A 19,843-nucleotide genomic window follows, 5' to 3' on the forward strand; every position below is an offset into this window, starting at 1 on the left:
AAAGACACAGAATGGCAAGCTTGATAAAAAGTCCAGACTAATTGGTGTGCTGTATTCAAGAGACCCATCTCATGTGCAAAGACACACATAGGCTCAAAATAAAGGGATGGAGGAATATTTACCAAGCAAATAGAAAGTAGAAAAAAGCAGGGGCTACAATCCTAGTTTCTGGCAAAACAGACTTTAAACCAACAAAATCAAAAAAGATAAAGGCATTTCATAATCATAAAGGGTTCAATTAAACAAGAAGAGCTAACTATCCTAAACATATATGCACCCAATAGGAGCACCGAGACTCATAAAACAAGTTCTTAGAGATCTAAAAAGAGACTTAGACTCCCATACACAAATAGTTGGAGACTTTAACACCTCATTGGCAATATTAGACAGATCATCAAGGCAGAAAATTAACAAAGATATTCAGGACTTGAACTCTGCTCTGGATCAAGTGAACCTGATAGATATCTACAGAACTCTCCACCCAAAACCAAAAGAATAAACATTCTTCTTGGCATGACATAGGACTTATTCTAAAACTGATCACATAATTGGAAGTAAAACACTTCTCAGCAAATGCAAGATAACTGAAATCATAACAAACAGTCTCTCAGACCACAACACAATTAAAGTAGAACTCAAGATTAAGAAACTAACTCAACCACACAATTATATGGAAGTTGAACAACCTGCTCCTGATTGACTCCTGGGTAAATAATGAAATTAAGGCAGAAATCAAGAAGTTCTTTGAAACTAACGAGAACAAAGATACAACATACCAGAATCACGGGGATGCAGCTAAAGCAATGTTAAGAGAGAAATTTATAGCACTAAATGCCCACATCAAAAAGCTACAAAAATCTCAAATTGATATCCTAACATCACAACTAAAAGAACTAGAGAACCAAGAACAAACAAACCCCAAAGCTAGCAGAAGACAAGAAATAACCAAGATCAGAGCAGAACTGAAGGAGACAGAGACACACACACAAACCCTTCAAAAAATCAACAAATCCAAGAGATGGCTTTTTGGAAAAAATAAATAAATAAAACAGATAGCTAGATTAATAAAGAAGGAAAGAGAGAATAAAGAATCAAATAGACACAATGGGGATAGCGCCACTAACCCCACAGAAATACAAACAAACATCAGAGAATACTATGAACAACTCTATGCAAATAAACTAGAAAATCTAGAATAAATGGATAAATTTGTGGACACATACACCCTCCCAGGACTGAACCAGGAAGAATCAGAATCCCTGAATAGACCAATAAGTAGTTCTGAAATTGAGGCAGTAATAAATAGCCTACCAACCAAAAGAAGCCCAGGACCAGATAGATTTATAGCTGAATTTTACCAGAGGTACAAAGAGGAGCTGGTACCATTTCTTCTGAAACTATTCAAAACAGTGGAAAAGGAGGACTTCTCCCTGACTTATTTTATGAGGCCAGCATCATCCTGAAAACAAAACCTGGCAGAAATGCAACAAAAAACCAAAACTTCAGTCCAATATCCCTGATAAACATCAATACAAAAATCCTCAATAAAATACTGGCAAACCAAATCCAGCAGCACATCAAAAAGCTTATCCACTATGATCAAGTTGGCTTCATTCTCAGGATGCAAGGCTGGTTCAACATATGCAAATAAATAAACATAATTCATCACATAAACAGAACTAAAGACAAAAAACACATGATTATCTAAATAAGCACTGAAAAGGCATTTGATAAAATTCAACATCCCTTCCTGTTAAAAACTCTCAATAAACTAGGTGTTGAAGGAACATACCTCAAAATAAGAGCCATTTATGACAAACCCACAGCCAATATCATACTGAATGGGCAAAAGCTGGAAGCATTCCCATTGAAAACTGGCACAAGACAAAAATGCCCTTTCTCACCACTCCTATTCAACATAGTACTGGAAGTTCTGACCAGGGAAATCAGGCAAGAAAAATAAATAAAGCATATTCAAACAGGAAGAGAGGAAGTTGAATTGTTTTTGTTTGTGGATGGCATAATCCTATATCTAGAAAACTTGATCATCTCAGCCCAAAAACTTCTTAAGCTGATAAGCAACTTCAGCAAAGTCTCAGGACACAAAATCAATGTGCAAAAATCACATGCATTCCTATACACCAACAACAGATAAGGAGAGAGTCAAATCATGAATGAACTCCCATTCACAATTGCTACAAAGAGAATAAAATACCTAGGAATACAGCTAACAAGGGAAGTGAAGGACCTCTTCAAGGAGACCTACAAACCACTGCTTAAGGAAATCAGAGAGGACACAAACACATGGAAAAACATTCTATGCTCATGAATAGGAAAAATCAATATTGTGAAAATGGCCATACTGCCCAAAGTAATTTATAGATTCAATGCTATTCCCATTAAACTGCCATTGACATTCTTCACAGGATTAAACAAAACTACTTTAAAATTCGTAAGGAACCAAAAAAAGAGCCCATATAGTCAAGACAGTCCTAAGCAAAAAGAATGAAGCTGGAGGCATCACACTAACTGACTTCAAACTGTACAAGGCTACAGTAACCAAAACAGCATGGCACTGGTACAAAGATAGACATATAGACCAACGGAACATAACAGAGACCTCAGAAATAAGAACACACATCTACAATCATCTGATCTTCAACAAACCTGACAAAAGCAAGCAATGAGGAAAAGATTCCCTATTTAATAAATGATGCTGGGAGAACTGGCTAGCCATATGCAGAAAATTGAAACTGGACCCTTTCCTTACACTTTATACAAAAATTAACTCAAGATGGAATAATGACTTAAATGTAAAACCCAAAACTATAAAAACCTTAGAAGAAAATCTAGGGAATACCACATAGACCAAAGGCACAGGCAGAGATTTCATGACAAAAATTTCAAAAGCAATTGCAACAAAAATAAAAATTGACTAATTGGATCTAATTAAATGAAAGAGATTTTGCACAGCAAAAGAAACTATCATCAGAGCAAACACACAACCTGCAGAATGGGAGAAAATTTTTCCAACTTATTAATCTGACAGAGGTCTAATATTCAGAATCTACAAGGAAATTAAACAACTTTACAAGAAAAAAAACCCAATCCCATTAAAAAGGGGCCATGGACATAGACACTTCTCAAAGATACTGGTTTTGTACCAGGACCATGCTGTTTTGGTTACTATAACCTCGTAGTATAATTTGAAGTCAGTTAGCATGATGCCTCCAGCTTTGTTCTTTTTGCTTAGAATTGTCTTGGCTATATGGGCTCTTTTTTGGTTCGTTATGAATTTTAGAGACATTTATACAGACAACAAACATATGAAAAAGGCTCAACATCACTGATCATTAGATGCAAATAAAAACCACAATGAGATACCATCTCACACCAGTCATAATGGCGAGCATTTAAAAGTCAAGAAACAGCAGATGCTGCAAAGGCTGTGGAGAAATAGGAACACTTTTACAATGTTGGTAAATTAGTTCAAGCATTGTGGAAAATAGTGTGACAATTCCTCAAAGACCTAGAACCAGAAATACCATTTGACCCAGCAATCCCATTACTGGGTATATACCCAAAGGAATATGAATTATTCTACTATAAAGATGCATGCACGTGTATGTTCATTGCAGTACTACTCACAATAGCAAAGACATGGAATCAACCCAAATGCCCATCAGTGATAGACTGGTTAAAGAAAATATGATACATAATACGCCATGGAGCACCATGCAGCCATAAAACGGAACAAGATCATATCCATTGCAGGGACACAGATGAAGCTAGAAGCCATTATCCTCAGCAGACTAATGCAGGAACAGAAAACAAAACACTGCATGTTCTCACTCACAAGTAGGAGCTGAATGACGAGAACACATGGACACAGGAATAGTAATAACATGCACTGGAGTCTGTCGGTGGTGGGGTTGTGGGGAGAGGGAGAGCATCAGGATAAATAGCTAATGCATGTGGGGCTTAATACCTAGACGATGGGTTGATAGGTGCAGCAAACCACCGTGGCACACGTTTACCTATGTAAGAAACCTGCACGTCCTTCACATGTATCCCGAAACTTTAAAAAAAGGAAAGGAGGATAAAAAGCATCGTTGCATTGCACAGAGACTGTTTTATAGGGATGAGCCTGTGTCTTAGAATAAATGGTTTTAGGGAAAACAGGGAATCTATTAGAGGAGGAGAGAGAAAAGGTGGCAAGGGTTGAAAACTAACTAGCTGATATTATGATCAATGCTCGTGTGACAGTATCCATTGTATCCCAAAGGTCACCATCATGCAATATATTCAGGTAACAATTCTGCACATGTACCCACTGAATCTAAAATAAAAGTTGAAATTATTTATAAAAAAGGAAACTAGGAGTCAATTGTGGTGACTTACACCTGTAATCCCAGCACTTTAGGAAGCCAAGGTGAACAGCTTGACCTTAGGAGTTCAAGATCAACCCGGGCAACATGGTGAAACCCCATCTCTACTAAAAATACAAAAATTAGCTGGTGTGTGCCTGTGGTCCCAGCTACTCAGGAGCCTGAGGTGGGAGGATCACTTGACCCTGGGGGATAGAGGTTGCCGTGAGCCGAGATTGTGCCACTACACTCCAGCCTAAGTGACAGAGTAAGACCATGCCTTAAAAAAAAAAAAAAGCAAAGAGAAAAGAAAGTAGGGAGGCTGATAGAGTCTGACAGAGTGATTGGTATCCAAATCAAGTAGTTAAAGTTTGAATTCTATGGGGACTCTATTTCCTTAGGCAAGTCATATTCAGTACGGTGCCATAATCTATTTGAGAGAAATATGTTACCTATATTTGAAAGAAAGATGTTACCTATATTTCCAGAATGTATCTAAAAATCCTGTTTAGTGCTCAGAAGAGCTGCTGAAGCCATTTCCACTTTAAGTAGCTGTTCAATAGGAGTCAAAGAATATAAATACTTCTGTAATAAATACCAAATACTGAGATGGAAAATTATATTTGTAGAACAAGGAAAATTTATTGTTATCGCTACAATTTTATTGTTCTCTAGAATTTTTTAACTATAGCTTTCAACATATTTTTTCTCTAGTATTTTTTAACTATAGCTTTCAACATTTCAGTACATACATGAAATGAATTTAGATTTTATATTTAATCTCTAGGAAAATAAAATAATTTTATTTTATTTTAATAAATTTTAATTTTAAATAATTTTAAATACATAAAAAAATTTAATAAATTTTTATTTTAAATAATTTTATTTTCCTAGAGATTAAATATAAAATCTAAATTCATTTCATGTATGTACTCTTATTTCTAAGCGGCTCTACTTTCTGGGTACAATACAAATAGGAAATGGAATAGTTTTTGATTGCCCAAGCTTTAAAGAATGAAGGAGATAATACAATAACACTGAAAAACAATAATCCTTGTATACCAGTAAGAAAATTTAGGTGAGACATTTATTTTATCCAGGGCTGCCTAGCTCCAGCAGTTTGAGAAAGAAATGAACAACAAGATGATGTGAAAACCAGATTTGGTATCAAATTTATTCATCTATAGAATGAGATATTTTTCAATTAAGAATAAATTATGAAAACAAGGGAAAGGCATATTTAATACATGTATTTTCTATTAAAAGATTTCATTTAGTAATTCTTTTGAGCATCAGGTCCTATATCATTGTATTTTTAGTTCAATGAAACATGAAAGATTCTATTCTAAAATGAAATAACTCAGACTTTTAACAATTTTCCTTCTCTTTTACTTTCTTTTAGTACTTGAAGAAAGCAACTGCTCAGATCCTGGGGTTCCAGTCAACGGGTACAAGAAAATAACAGGGGGCCCTGGACTTATCAATGGACGCTCTGCTAAAATTGGTACCATCATGTCCTTCTTTTGTAACAACTCCTATGTGCTTAGTGGCAATGAGAAAAGAACTTGCCAGCAGAATGGAGAGTGGTCAGGGAAACAGCCCATCTGCATAAAAGGTAATTTACAATTGTTTCTGAAGTCAATAGACAGAGATGAATTTGCTAGACTTTTTGGTAGCTTCTTTGCATGTTTTTAAGCACCTGGAAAAAATGTCTTTCTCTCTTAAGTTATTTCTGAAACGATACATAACTCTGAGGTTGGAAACCACCCTAAAAACATTTGCTTCTTTTTTTTGGGAGGGGCGGACCACAAGAGGACCTGCTTTCCCTAATCACAACACCTTGAGGTGATCAAGAAGAGGAATATAGTTATCAGAGCAGTTTAGGAAAGATGACAGGGCTAAGTTTAATATATGCAAATCCAAGTATAGAATTGAGGCAATGTATAAGCATTTACATATCTCCACTTATCTACTTTCTATGCAATATTAAGCTGATGCAAGAAATAAAAGAAAAAAATAGACACATCATCCCTGCCAGCTTACAGAGGGGGAGGATTGAAGATGTTAAGATTGAAGATGTTTAAAAACAAAGAGAGTAAACCCTTGTAGATTCAAGGGATAGTTATAGGATGAGATGAGTGGTGTAAATTCAGCAAAAGGAGAGATAGAGGGACAATTGCATGAATCCAGTAGGACTGGAGCCAGTCTGGAAAGCTGGGGAGGATTTATAGATGTGAAGAGGAGTTGGGTTGGTATTCCAGATGGAAGACAGCGGAAAAGAAAAGAGGTGTAGGCAGAAGTGAAGTCATCGTGGTAAACTCAAAGTGAGGCAATCTGGGAATCTAGGAGGTAAACTTAAATATGTAGGTTGGACAGAAAAGTGGAATATCGTATAGAGAAATTTGAACCTTCCCTATTGGCAGTGGGGATGCATAGTTTCTCACTGAATTGACTCACTAGTTGCTTCAGGTTAACAGCCTCTCTATTTGGGGTCAGGCCACAATGATCTGGCTGTTTATTGGGAAGAAAACATGTCCTTGTCCTAGATTATCCAGATAATTGCCTTAATCCTCTACTTTGCCTTCTGGGTGTTTGTCAACAACCTGAATCATGGGAAAAGGAATGAAAGGGAATGGTTTGTGAAAGGAATAAATCACTTTAGACTTTAGCCAGAAGCGACCTTCATCCCCACCAGCACAAATTCTGATTTTTATTTCATTAAGTATGGGAATGGTGTCACATATGTCCTTGGAGATTTTTGTCTACTCTTCTCTTACAAATTAATACAACCAAAGTTCTCTAAGCTGCTAATTAGATGAATGTTGGCTGCCTGATTGGGAAAGTGAGATGGGAAGGATTCCTTTTCACTGGTGAAGAAAGAGAGACTTCAACAAAATTAAACTGGGCTTTGAATTGCCCTCAAGTGATTGTTAGGGGCCTTAACGGCAGAGAAAGAACACGAAGGAATCAATTTTCCAAGACTTATGTATGGTTGACACTGCTGTCTGGTGTCAAAAGAGAACCTTCTAATTCCCCATGGGGGCTACCTTTTAGAACCTTTGACTTTTATTCCATTTTCATCAAGTTTGCTAATTCTATTCAAGTGAACAGATGATCCTAATCTATGATGCCATTGTCCTAAATCACTCAGGTGGGGCAGCCCTTCCAAGGCATCTGCTCTTCTTGGATTCTTCAGAGGGTACTGTCAATCAAGATGAAAGGCAGCAAGCTCTTTTGTAAAGTGAGATGTTCAAGTTTGGCTGATGTGTCTTGCCTCTGAGAGCCTGGGGAATGGGCACCAAGTGTCCAGAAGTGGGGGTCAGGTATGAATCTGAACTGAATGATGTGAATAGTGAATATGAAAAAGGATCATGCAGCCGTGTCCTTTTTATTTCTAGCCTGCAGAGAACCAAAGATTTCAGACCTGGTGAGAAGGAGAGTTCTTCCAATGCAGGTGCAGTCAAGGTGAGGATCAAACACCTGCACTCTGCCCTAAAGGCTGAGTATTTCCCCTTCCATTGCCCTTCCCTACTTGTGTTTGGCTAAAGACAGTCTGAGGTTTCTTAGGGACATTTAGTGCTAACTGGTCATGAAAGAATAGGGCTTGTTAGATGGAAGCTTATTAGCCAGCTGCCTTTAGCCAAGAGGTAGCAACTGTTGGAAGATGTACAAATTGCACTGGATCGTGGGAAAGTACATGGCCAATGGAACACAAGACTTTCAGATGATCTTTGAGAAAATGGACTTGAATCCTTGAGTCTTCCTGAAATTACCAGGTACTTGTTATGACAGCTTCTAGGGAGATGACATTTCTGTTAAACACAGCCAGCTATAATTTAGGAAGATATGCTTGGAAGTAACTAATGAGACGAGGTAGGCTGGGGGAGCCCAGGGACTAGAGACAAATGACCAGCCATGCAGAGAGATGTGAGCCCTCTGGTGTGTCCAGCTTTTCTCCTGGGAAGACAAGGGTGGGGTCCACCTGGTGGGGAGGGAGTAGTCCCTTTCTACTCATCTCTTCTACATTTTCCCCCTCCCTCTCTCCAGTCCAGCAACATAGACCTCCTTGGTTTTCCTCTATCAGTCCAAGCACAGTTCTGCTTTAGAAAGAACTGTGACTTCTTCTGTCTGGAACCTGCTTCTACAGGATCTCAGTAAGGCTTAATGCCTCACTTCCTTCAGTTCTCTGCTGAGTTTTTGCGTAACAGAGAGATGTCCCTAACCTTTTACAGATAGCAATTCTATCTTCACCCTGACTGTCTAGTGGACCTCTTTACCCAGAATTCTCTAGCTTTTACTCTGTTTCTGTTTTTATCTTAGCATCCCTCTCCACCTGTTGTCTCACATATTTTTTAAGGGTTTATTTGTTTAATTTCTGTCTCCCTTACCCTCTCCAAAATGTGAAAGGTACACATGCAGGAACATGATATGTTTTGTTCATACTGAAAGTTCTAGTGCCTAAAACATACCTGCCACATAGTAGGCACTCAGTAAGTATTTGTTGAGTGAATGAATTCTATTGACAAAGCTTCAGGACCCAAGTCCGCCTCTGACTTTAGTGCTAGGTATTCTTGGGCAAGTTCATGGGCAAGTTCCTAAACCTGCTGAGCCTTAGTTTTTTTCTTTTGAAAGTAGGGATAATCAGAGAAATCTGTCTCTGGGGATTGTTTTAAGGACTAAATGCAACACTAATGTTTTGTGCAACTAAACATTTGTTGCATGTTTGCTGTATGTCAGTTGCTCTTCTGAGTACTTTGCATGCCTTAGTTCATTTAATCCTCACTATAACCTCTGAGGTAGGTATTTTTATTAGCACAATTTTATTACAGATTTTATTACCATTTATATTACAGAATGGTAAACTGAGGCTCAGAAACATTAAGTAACTTGTCCAATGTCACATTGCTAGAAGTGGCAAAGCCAGGATGTAAATTCAGTATCTGGCTTCATGGACTGCTACCTTATGCACTAGACTTTGAGTCTTATGTAAAGATCCTGGCAAAGCACCTTGGACACATAATCATCAGACAGTGATTTCTAACCTATTGTTAGAAATAGTAACAGTGAATTCTGGTGACCACAGCCAAGTTCCCTGAAATATTCATAAGTCAGAATATCCATCAGTCTCTCACCCCTCCTCAGGGCTGTCTCGTTCCATTTTTGTCTTTTCCCTTTCAGGGGCAAGGCATTTCCTTGGAAACGGTGGCAGTGAAATTCAAATTCTGCCCTCTTTCCTGATTTGTGTGATTTCCTTGGGCTGGACTCTCCAATAAGTGGGACCAACCTGTTCTTCCCAAAGAGACATGCTGTAAAGCGGCCCCTGCACTATTCAAAAAGACTACTGGGTTTCCTGTTTTTAAAGCAATATTAATGGGAGGTTAGGAGGCAAGGTGCCAGGTTTCTCAAGTAAATGAAAAAGCAAGACCGAAACTTGGTTTTAAGTATCTTTTGGGAAGACAGGCTGCTGAAGTGGAAGGCATTCCTATCTCCAGCAGTCAGCTCCTCACCCAAGAGCCCACTGTAGACCTTGTATGGGCAAGGGAGGAGCTTCTTTGCAAGTTCATGACCGCCCTGAGCTATAGACCTGGTTATAAACGTGAGCTAAAGATTTGTTGAATGAAATCAACAGGATTGGAATATTTGCTCTGGGCCAAGCACTGTATATAAAATAGATTTCTTACGACAATATCAACTGGTGTGGTGGGGACACAAGGGGGGAAATTGTGATTGCTAAGTACTGCCTTGGGTACCAAGTTTCTTTACTGCGTACCTCTGCGCACTTCCACTTACCTCTCTGGGCTTGCTTTCTCCATTCATTAAACAGGGATGAAAATACAGATTCCTAAAGGAATTTCAACTTTTCAGTTGATAGTCATTAGGTACCAATAGAAAATGAACACAATCTGCAAAATGTGTGCACATCTTCCCCAAGAATCCCTGAGTGGTCTCTGGGGGCTCCAGCTTCAGGGCTCATTTAATATTCTTTTTTCCCATGCATACACAACGCTTCATATTTCTCCCAATCAATGTGCCCGAGAGAAAGTTCTATTCTCTGAGATGTACTAATTACATCTGCTAATTGCTAAATCAAGCTACTGTATCAACACAGTTTAGTTCAATTCAATTCCAAATATTGCCCCATTATGATAATATTTGGAGAAAAACAATACCTAGATTTCTCTTATTCAAATTAACTCCCTTTTCTGTTTAATGTTGCAATTAATTTCTTTGTGTGTGCATGTATAATGTACCTTTGGATAGCAGCTATTTTGCCAGATATTATTCTCTTTGGTTAAAATCTTAATCAGTTGGAATCATGCCAGTCATAGACATGGAAAAATAAAATGAAGATTGAAGTGTGCAAGAGAATTTGCTCAGTGGGAGAGGTGAGGTGTGTGTGTGTGTGTGTGTGTGTGTGAGAGAGAGAGAGAGAGAGAGAGAAGGAGAGAGAAAGAGGGAGGGGGAGAGACAGAGAGAGAGAGAGGGAGACAGAGAGAGAGAAACAGAAACAGAGAAACAGAGAAATACAGAATAAGATAGCCATTTTGGGATGGGCAGGGTAGCTCACACCTGTAATTCCAGCACTTTGGGAGGCCAAGGCAGGTGGGCTGCTTGAGTCCAGGAGTTCAAGATCAGCCTGGCCAACATGATGAAAACCCATCTCTACTAAAAGACAAAAATTAGCTGGGCATGGTGTCGCATGTCTGTATTCCCAGTTATTTTGGAGGCTGAGGCATGAGAATTGCTTGAACCCAGGAGGTGGATGTTGCAACGAGCCAAGGTTGCATCACTGCACTCCCTCCTGGGTAACAGAGGGAGACCCTGCCTCAAGAGACAGAGAGAGAGAAAGAGAGGGCGGGGAGAGAGAGAGAGAGAAAGAGAGAGAGATTTATTTATTTTTTTCTGTTTCTGTAACCAAATATCTACATGGGACATGGCATGAATGCTAAAGAGGCCACAATGACTGTCCCTCGCCCTGCTCTTTTTCTGGGCCCATGTGTCCTGACCCAGGGAGACACCATTACACCAGCTATACTCAGCGGCCTTCAGCAAGCAGAAACTGCAGAGCGCCCCTACCAAGAAGCCAGCCCTTCCCTTTGGTGATCTGCCCACGGGATACCAACATCTGCACACCCAGCTCCAGTATGAGTGCATCTCACCCTTCTACCGCCGCCTGGGCAGCAGCCGGAGGACATGTCTGAGGAATGGGAAATGGAGTGGGCGGGCACCATCCTGCATCCCTAGTGAGTCAAGGCTCATTCTTGGGCTGGAGCATCTTGCATCTTTCACGACTGCCTGTGAAAAACCATTAACTCTGTTGAAGACTTTTTGGGAAAGCATCTCCAATGCTTTCTCTAGTTTGGTGATATCTGAAATTCCATAGTATTTTCCCTTTGGCTGTTTTCCTTTGGGTTAACCTTACTACTCAGGAGAAATTGACTCATTAAATCTTAGAGTCATACTTTCTTGGGTGATTCTATCATATTTACTTGGAGGAAAGGGTCATTAAGTCACAAAGTATGGAAAGGGGTTAAACTTGCCATAGGGCCTTAAGATATATAATCTTGGCTACCCTGTTTAAGCCCCCATTTTTATACTTATCAACCAATGATACCAATTGGATACTTCTTAAGCAATGAGGTACTAGGCCGAGGACCAGTGGTTCACGCCTGTAATCCCAGCACTTTGGGGGACCAAGGTGGGTGGGTCATTTGAGGTCAGGAGTTCAAGACCAGCCTGGACAACATAGTCAAACCCTGTCTCTACTGAAAAGACAAAAAAAAATTAGCAGGGCGTGATGACACATGCCTGTAAACCCAGCTACTTGGGAGGCTGAGACAGGAGCATCATTTGAACCTTGGAGGCAGAGGTTGCAGTAAGCCAAGATCATGGCACTGCACTCCAGCCTGAGTGACAGGGTGAGTCTCTGCTTCAAAAAACAAAAAATATAATGAGGTATTAATTACATCTTAAGGTTATGATGATGAATACTGAGATAATATGTGGAAGTATCTGGATTAGGGGCCTGCAGTTACTAAGCTGCCTTCCCTACCCTCTTTGTGAAAGGAGAACAGTATGGTTTAGTTTACTGTTGTCATGTCTATGAGGATAGTCATGATATTTTGAGTTTGTTTACATGTACCATCTCATTCAGTCTCCTCAAGAGCTCTGTGAGACCATTGTTATTGCTCTATCTATTTTACAGGCAAGAAGACAGAGGCTCTAACAGATTAGAGAACTTACCCAAAGTCCTATTGATAGTAAGTGCCTGGGATCAGAACTCAGATTTCATTTGACTGCAAAGCCTCCAATTTTATCCCTCTCCTTTACAGCCAGCTGTGTCAAGGAGGGTTCATTAATATTTGAAGGGAGAAGAAAACCAGGTTACATGGCTTAGTGGTCATCACACCCATAGGGTTCACCTTTTGGATTTGTGCTCTCTGGTTGAGTAACAGATTCTCCTTTGGATGGCAAAGTCTGAATTTATCTTACTAAGACTTTCTCCATAGTCTGCGGGAAAATTGAGAATGTTACTGCTCTGAAGACCCAAGATTTGCGCTGGCCATGGCAGGCAGCCATCTATAGGAGGACCAGCGGGGTGCATGATGGCGGCCTACACAAGGGAGCATGGTTCCTGATCTGCAGCGGTGCCCTGGTGAATGAGCGCACTGTGGTGGTGGCTGCCCACTGTGTTACTGACCTGGGGAAGGTCACCATGATCAAGACAGCAGACCTGAAAGTTGTTTTGGGGAAATTCTACAGGGATGATGACCGAGATGAGAAGACCATCCAGAACCTGCGGGTAAGAGGGGGCTTATACATGGAAGCTAGGGCTCTGGCTCAAAAAACTCCAAGCATGGGAGAGCAGTGACTATGCCAAGCCCTGTCCCCTTAGCATGTCAGCAGCCAGCCTGGAGCCTGGCAAGTAGGAGTATTCAATATTTCACATTGACAGATACTAGATGGGGGCATCAAGAAAGATTGTGGAGTCTTTTTTCCACCTTGATTATTTTTAAACAAGATAGAGGCAAACGTCATCTATCATTTTGGTCATCAAAAGTTAATCACCTAAGAGTAAAATGTACTTCTCCTAGTAATGTATGTCACCTAGTAGTGTATGTCATAAACTGTGACAAATTAAAAATTAGTGAAATTATTTGTTTAATGGCTGGCTCTGCCTGAAACTGTTAGCTCCATGAATGTTGTGATTTGTCACTACCATCACTGCGTGGCACAGTGCCTGGCCCAAAATAGATTATCAATAAATATTTTTTGAATAAAAAAAGGTTTACCACCTATAACATTTGGGCACTTTCCTAGGTAGGCTTTGAGAACAGGGATGTTTTACCCAAGATATACTCCTAACAAATTTACAATATACGTCTGTCTTTCCCTGCCTCCCTACCTCTCTTTTATTCACCAACCCATCTGTCTATTTATCCATCTGTCCATCCATCCCTCCATCCATCCATTCTTCCATCCATCCATCCCTTCATCTATCCACACATCCATCTATCCCTCCATCTATCCATCCCTCCATCCATCTCTCCATCTATCCACCTACCTGTCCATCTACTGTTGAGCCACCACAATGTGCCATTCACTGTAAGTAGACACAGAAAAGAACAGGACATATTTTATTTTCTCTGAAAAGTCCACAGTTGAGTGGGAGAGACAGACCAATATATCATGATCAGTGTGACACAAGAGAAATCCCAAGGCAATGTACTCAAAGGAGATTGAGGTAATAGAACATATACCTAAAAATTTTACAAGATGTGTGCTCCTAGAGGCTCCCATCAAAAAGCATGACCAGCAAGGGCTGGGAAAATCAGGAAAGACTTTGTGGAAAAGTCTTGTGGAACATGCTGAGCATAGCTCTATTTGCTGGCTTGAAGGTAAATGAAATGTTTACAGTAGACCAGAGGCTGAAAACTTAGCCTGTGAGGGTTTGTGCCTTGATGGTGCTGACACATATTTTAAATCACTTATTTATTTGCAAGCATTGTTTAACATCAAGATATTTCAGATAAAGATTTGGAACTCACTTTCCGGCAAAACTAGAATGCTGGTCTCACTTCGGCATGGAGCGGTTGACTGCAGTGACGTGGCCTCTGCCCACCTTGGATGGGTGTGCACCCTCAACTGTCCACTTCACTTATTTAATCCCCCACTTCCAGGCCCTAGGAGGCATTTCAGTTTGCAACCCTGGAAGTAGAGCAGTTGCTTTCCATGATTCCTTCAGCAAAGTGTCTCCAAATAATTGTAGCTGCCTTTTAGACGTTTTCTCCCAATAATTTATCCCCAAGCCTTGCCTGTTCCTGTCCACTGTGGAGCTGACTCCTCACTGTCACTGCCCATTCCTTGCATTTGTAGATTTCTGCCATTATTCTGCATCCCAACTATGATCCTGTCCTGCTTGACACTGACATCGCCATCCTGAAGCTCCTAGACAAAGCCCGCATCAGCACCCGAGTTCAGCCCATCTGCCTCGCTGCCAGTCGGGACCTCAGCACTTCCTTCCAGGAGTCCCACATCACTGTGGCTGGCTGGAATGTCTTGGCAGACGTGAGGAGCCCTGGCTTCAAGAATGACACACTGCGCTCCGGGGTGGTCAGCGTGGTAGACTCGCTGTTGTGTGAGGAGCAGCATGAGGACCATGGCATCCCAGTGAGTGTCACCGATAACATGTTCTGTGCCAGACAGGACCCCATTGCCCCTTCTGATATCTGCACTGCAGAGACAGGAGGCATTGCGGCTGTGTCCTCTCCAGGACAAGCATCCCTTGAGCCACGTTGGCATCTGGTGGGACTTGTCAGCTGGAGCTATGATAAAACATGCAGCCACATCCTCTCCACTGCCTTCACCAAGGTGCTGCTTTTTAAAGACTGGATTGAAAGAAACATGAAATGAACCAGGCTCACACCCTCCTTGAGAAGCGTTTCTGTGCATCCATCTGTACATGTCGTGCCTGAAGCAGTGGCGACCTGAAGTATGATTTTGCCTGTGAACTTGGTTGTGCCAGGGCTTCTGACTTCAGGGACAAAACTCAGTGAAGTGTGAGTAGACCTCTGCTGCTCATAGGCTGATGCCTCCTCCACTACTAGGGCAGCCAATTGGAAGATGCCAGGGCTTGCAAGAACTAAGTTTCTTCAAAGAAGACCATATAGAAAACCTCTCCACTCTACTGTCCTGGTGGCCTTCCCCACCTTTCAGTGACATGAATGCCATCAGCTTGACCAGGGAAGATCTGGGCTTCATGAGACTCGTTTAGAGGCTCTCAAGTTCTAGAGAGCTGCCTATGGGACAGCCCAGGGCAGCAGAGCCTGGATGTGGTACCTGCTTTTGTATACATGGCCACAGTACAGTTTGGTCCTTTTCCTTCCCCATCTCTTGTACACATTTTAATAAAACAAGGGTTGGCTTCTGACCTACAAAACAAATGTGCTACGCTCTTACTTCTGCATGCTGTTTCTAGGAGCTACATGTATCAGGGATGATGGCTTGGTGATAGCCCTTTAAAATAGTGCCAAGAGCTATCATTCCCAAATAGCATGTTTGACAAAGCCAATGCCATCTTTTTAATGCCAGCTCTTAGAGCTTGGTGGGTCATGGGCCAAGGGAGGAGGGACATTGGTACCCTCCAGTAAGGCACAAATAGAAATACCAGAGATTAGATAATTTCTAGGGTTGCCTCTGCTTCTCATCTTCTAGATCCAGCACAGAGTCCTGCTTTGAACCTCCATAAACCTTCATAGAATGCTTTTATAGCATCTGAATTGGAGTCATGTATTTACTCACACTAGGTTTAGAAATGCCAAGAAACTGTAGCTTCACTGTTGTCTATAACTTATGTGATTTTTCTCTCAAGCCTCACCCTTACCTTCCACTGGATATTAAAGGAAAGAAAATGAATTCAGTCTAGTCAGACACCTTAAGGAATCCTGGCACTGACCATCCTTTTGGGGTGACTTACTCTTTCAGCCTTTCTCCCCTGCTCTCCTCGCCAGTTCTCTTCACTAGGCTGGTGCTTTAGAGGCTCACCTGCCTTCAAACTTTGGGATGAGAATGGGGATCCCTAAGTTCCTTCTGGTTCTTGGGTGGTATGTGGTGGGTCTTTTTTTGTTGACATTTAATGCTAGAGTCTGTCACTAGTGTAACTTGTGCTATGTTCTCTATTTCACGGGGCCCAGCACTCCTTCCTGCAGACTCGGCTCCTCAACTCCTGCTGGAACTGGTGCTCCCGGCATCTGGTGGTGATTCCTATTTGACCCTGGTCAGGGTCGCTCAGCCTCATGGCCACAGTGACAGCCTTCTCTGGCAACTGCCCAGCCAGACTCTCAACAACCTCCTCTTCCTCCTTTGGGGAATTGGGGGAACTTTTTGGTCTTTTCCATACCACATGAGAGCTGAGAGCCCAGGCTTGTTAACAGAACATCCTGGGAGACATTTGCCTCCTGTAGACCCAAACAGGAACTTCCCCATTCCCTTAATCTGTCTCAGAATACTCAAGGACTTTAACCCAAGACAGGAGGTGAGGATTTTATTTGTTTCCTAATCTGTCTCCCACCATGTCTGGGTCTTGACAAAATCCCTTGAGCCAGAAGAGAATTTCTTCTATTTTCTCTTTTTGTCAGCCTTTCCTGGGGCTTTCCATAAGTCACATCCTCCTTTCATTCAAGCCTCAGTGCGCATCCTCCTTGCTTAATCAAAGATCAATGTGTTAGTTATCAATGGTTGAGTACAAATTACCCAACACTTAGTGGCTTAAATGGTAAGTGTTTATTCTCTCACCGTGTCAGTGGGTCAGGAATTGGTGAGCAGCTTAACCTGAGGTTGTCATCAACTGAAGCCTTGACAGAGGCTGGAGGATTTGATTCTATAAATATTTATCAGGTCACTCAAAGGTTTTTCTTTGTTAAGCCTAGAAAGCTTAGATCTTAAAAGGTGTAATGGAGCTTGGATTAAAGAGATAGATGTGAATTCAAATTCCTGTCTTTTAACTTCTTTTCTTAAGTGATCTTGGGCAATTACTTAGCCTCTCTACCTCAGCTTCATCATCTGGCAAAATGGCATAATAAAATCTTGAGATTTTGTTGTGGTAGCTGTGACAATTAAGTGAGATGTTGTGTAAAGCAATGAATATAATACATGGTATATAGTCTGGTGCCGGTAGTGCCCAGCAGGGTCAGGGCTTTTCAGCTAGGCACAGCTCCACAGCTGCCTTGGTAGGCACTCCACACATACCTGCCCACACCCTCCATCTCCTGACTGTGTCCTGACCCTCCACCTGGGATATCAGGTTCTCTACTTCTTTTTAACACTCTCTTTACTACTTGTTTTCTCTTCTTGTCTTACTACTCAGATTTGGTTCACATGTACATCATCTTAGCTACGAAGCTGAATCTGGCCTGCAATTTTGGTAATGACATCCCAGTCTGCTTGGTTAATAGCTCCTTGGCCATTTGCCACCACCTCTAGATCTTCCTACCCTAGCACTGCTCTTGTGGGCTATGAACACTTGATCACACTCACCTAAGACTCTGAGGCAGGCAAAGAGAATCAGACACAAGCTTGTCCCTTGGCCGTATCTGACTGCTATCGGAATGCTGTCCATCTCTCTTTGTAACATAGCCCTTACCTCCTAGCATAGAACTCCAAAGCTAGAAATCTTGAGCATATATCAGTCAGGGGCTTTTCAGAGAATCATAACTTTTAAGAGTCATGTAGAATAAGGGATTATGATAACCACGCAAAATCATGGCCACCGATGGAGAAGTCTGTGCAAGACTATTGCCTTTGTTTCTGGCATTGGACCTAAAATCAACCAGTCCAGTGGTAAGAAAGGAAAGCTGGATGTGAAGTCAGAAAAGCAAGGACAAATGGCAACCTGTGTTTGTCTCTTGCTGCCTCCAGCCTCCATGATGTGAGTGACCTGTAGTAGAAGTGGGTGCCCTTTGCTCATAGCTGCACAATCACCCAATCCAGGACTCAGGGAAGCCAGAGAAGGATTTCCAGCAGACATTGGAGGAGCTATGGGCCTGGGTGCTTTCTCATTCCAACAAGGTGAGCTGACAGATAGTAACATTGTTTGTGAGCTGCCACAGTGATGTGCTCTACCAACTCTCAAAGCATGAAAGTAGTCATTGCTTCACTCTCCTTTCCAAATCTCATGTAAATTTATCTTGTGTTCAGTCTAACCTGGAACCATACAGGGTAGGGAATTCTGCAACCTAGTTTCAGTTTCCCTAAGTAGACACGGAACAAAGCTGTCACAAGTCATGGAATACTAATGCTGGAAAAGTGGCTGTCAGCTGAGGACACCTTCAGGGAGTGCCAGAGAAGGCTCCTTCTTCATCTAGAATAGTTTGGTTCTGATTTCTTTTGTGATGATTGCTTTGTGTTTTTATGTATCCATGTAGCCCCTGACATCTGACATTACGTCAGCTAGGTTTTGGTGCCCAGGAGTTGATGTGATACTTCCAATGAGACTGCGATGTTCTCTTGTTAAGGATAAATACTCTCACAGAATGTCAATATCTATTAGGATCATTCTGTGACTGTGATGGGTCAAGATCCGAACAAGACCACTTCATATGTAAAAACAGACAAAAGCAAAGTGACTATGTAAACTACAAAGATGCCAAATATTCCCCTCTCTTAGTTAATATGAGGGACTGCTGCTTCTTCATCAATTACAGCGGGAGCCTCTTTATAGTCTTTTTTCCTTTTAGATAAGACTTATTACATGGCCAATTATAGAATCACTCCCACTTCCTGACAGCATCCAATCCAGAACAAAACCCCACCTTGAAACCTAAGACCACTTAACAGAAACTCAAATCCTATAAATGTTTTCTAACGCCCTCTTGAGGAGACACCCCGTAGTTCCCCATGATGTGCATCTTGCCTCATTGCAAGGAGAAAAAATCCAACTTGTTCAATTACCAGGTATGTTTCTAGTGGTCTTTGGCTGGAAGGCATTGACTATATATTATAAATCACACATATATGGTCATATATGTATGTGTATATACATATATGCGCACACACACATACATATATGAATATATGAATATACAGACCCTTCCTGGCTTACAATGGCTTGACTTATAACTTTTTGACTTTATGATAGTATGAAAGCAATATGCATTCAGCACAACTGTATTTCAAGTACAGATACAACCATTGTTTTTTACTTTCAGTACCATGTTCAATAAATTACATGAGATACCTATTTAATAGTTTATTGTGAAATAGGCTGTTAGATGATTTTGTCCAACTGTAGGCTAATGTAAGCATTCTGAACACATTTATGGTAGGGTAGGCTACGCTATGGTGTTAAGTGGGTTGGGTATATTAAATATATTTTTGACTTATGATATTTTCAAATTATGAGTTTATTGGGATGGAAACCCATTGTAAGTTGAGGAGCATCTCTGTATGTATAAATGCATCTTCCCTAATCATACAGA

At 41.0% G+C, this 19,843-nt stretch overlaps 1 protein-coding gene across 2 annotated transcripts in view; it reads left to right on the plus strand.

Annotated features, from left to right (window-relative positions):
• Window positions 1–15,807, plus strand: part of PAMR1 (peptidase domain containing associated with muscle regeneration 1) — a 96,935-nt gene extending 81,128 nt beyond the window's left edge. For both annotated transcript variants that reach the window (XM_017530510.2, XM_017530509.2), the window contains 5 exons: window positions 5,770–5,982; window positions 7,766–7,832; window positions 11,379–11,611; window positions 12,878–13,170; window positions 14,745–15,807. In XM_017530510.2, the coding sequence (XP_017385999.1) occupies window positions 5,770–5,982; window positions 7,766–7,832; window positions 11,379–11,611; window positions 12,878–13,170; window positions 14,745–15,281 (1,343 nt within the window). In that variant the 3' untranslated portion in view covers window positions 15,282–15,807. The remainder of the gene's footprint in view (window positions 1–5,769; window positions 5,983–7,765; window positions 7,833–11,378; window positions 11,612–12,877; window positions 13,171–14,744) is intronic.
• Window positions 15,808–19,843: the final 4,036 nt, after the last annotated feature.

The sequence above is a fragment of the Cebus imitator genome, unplaced genomic scaffold (assembly GCF_001604975.1).
Source record: "Cebus imitator isolate Cc_AM_T3 unplaced genomic scaffold, Cebus_imitator-1.0 Scaffold66, whole genome shotgun sequence".
In the NCBI taxonomy this organism is placed as follows: domain Eukaryota; kingdom Metazoa; phylum Chordata; class Mammalia; order Primates; family Cebidae; genus Cebus; species Cebus imitator.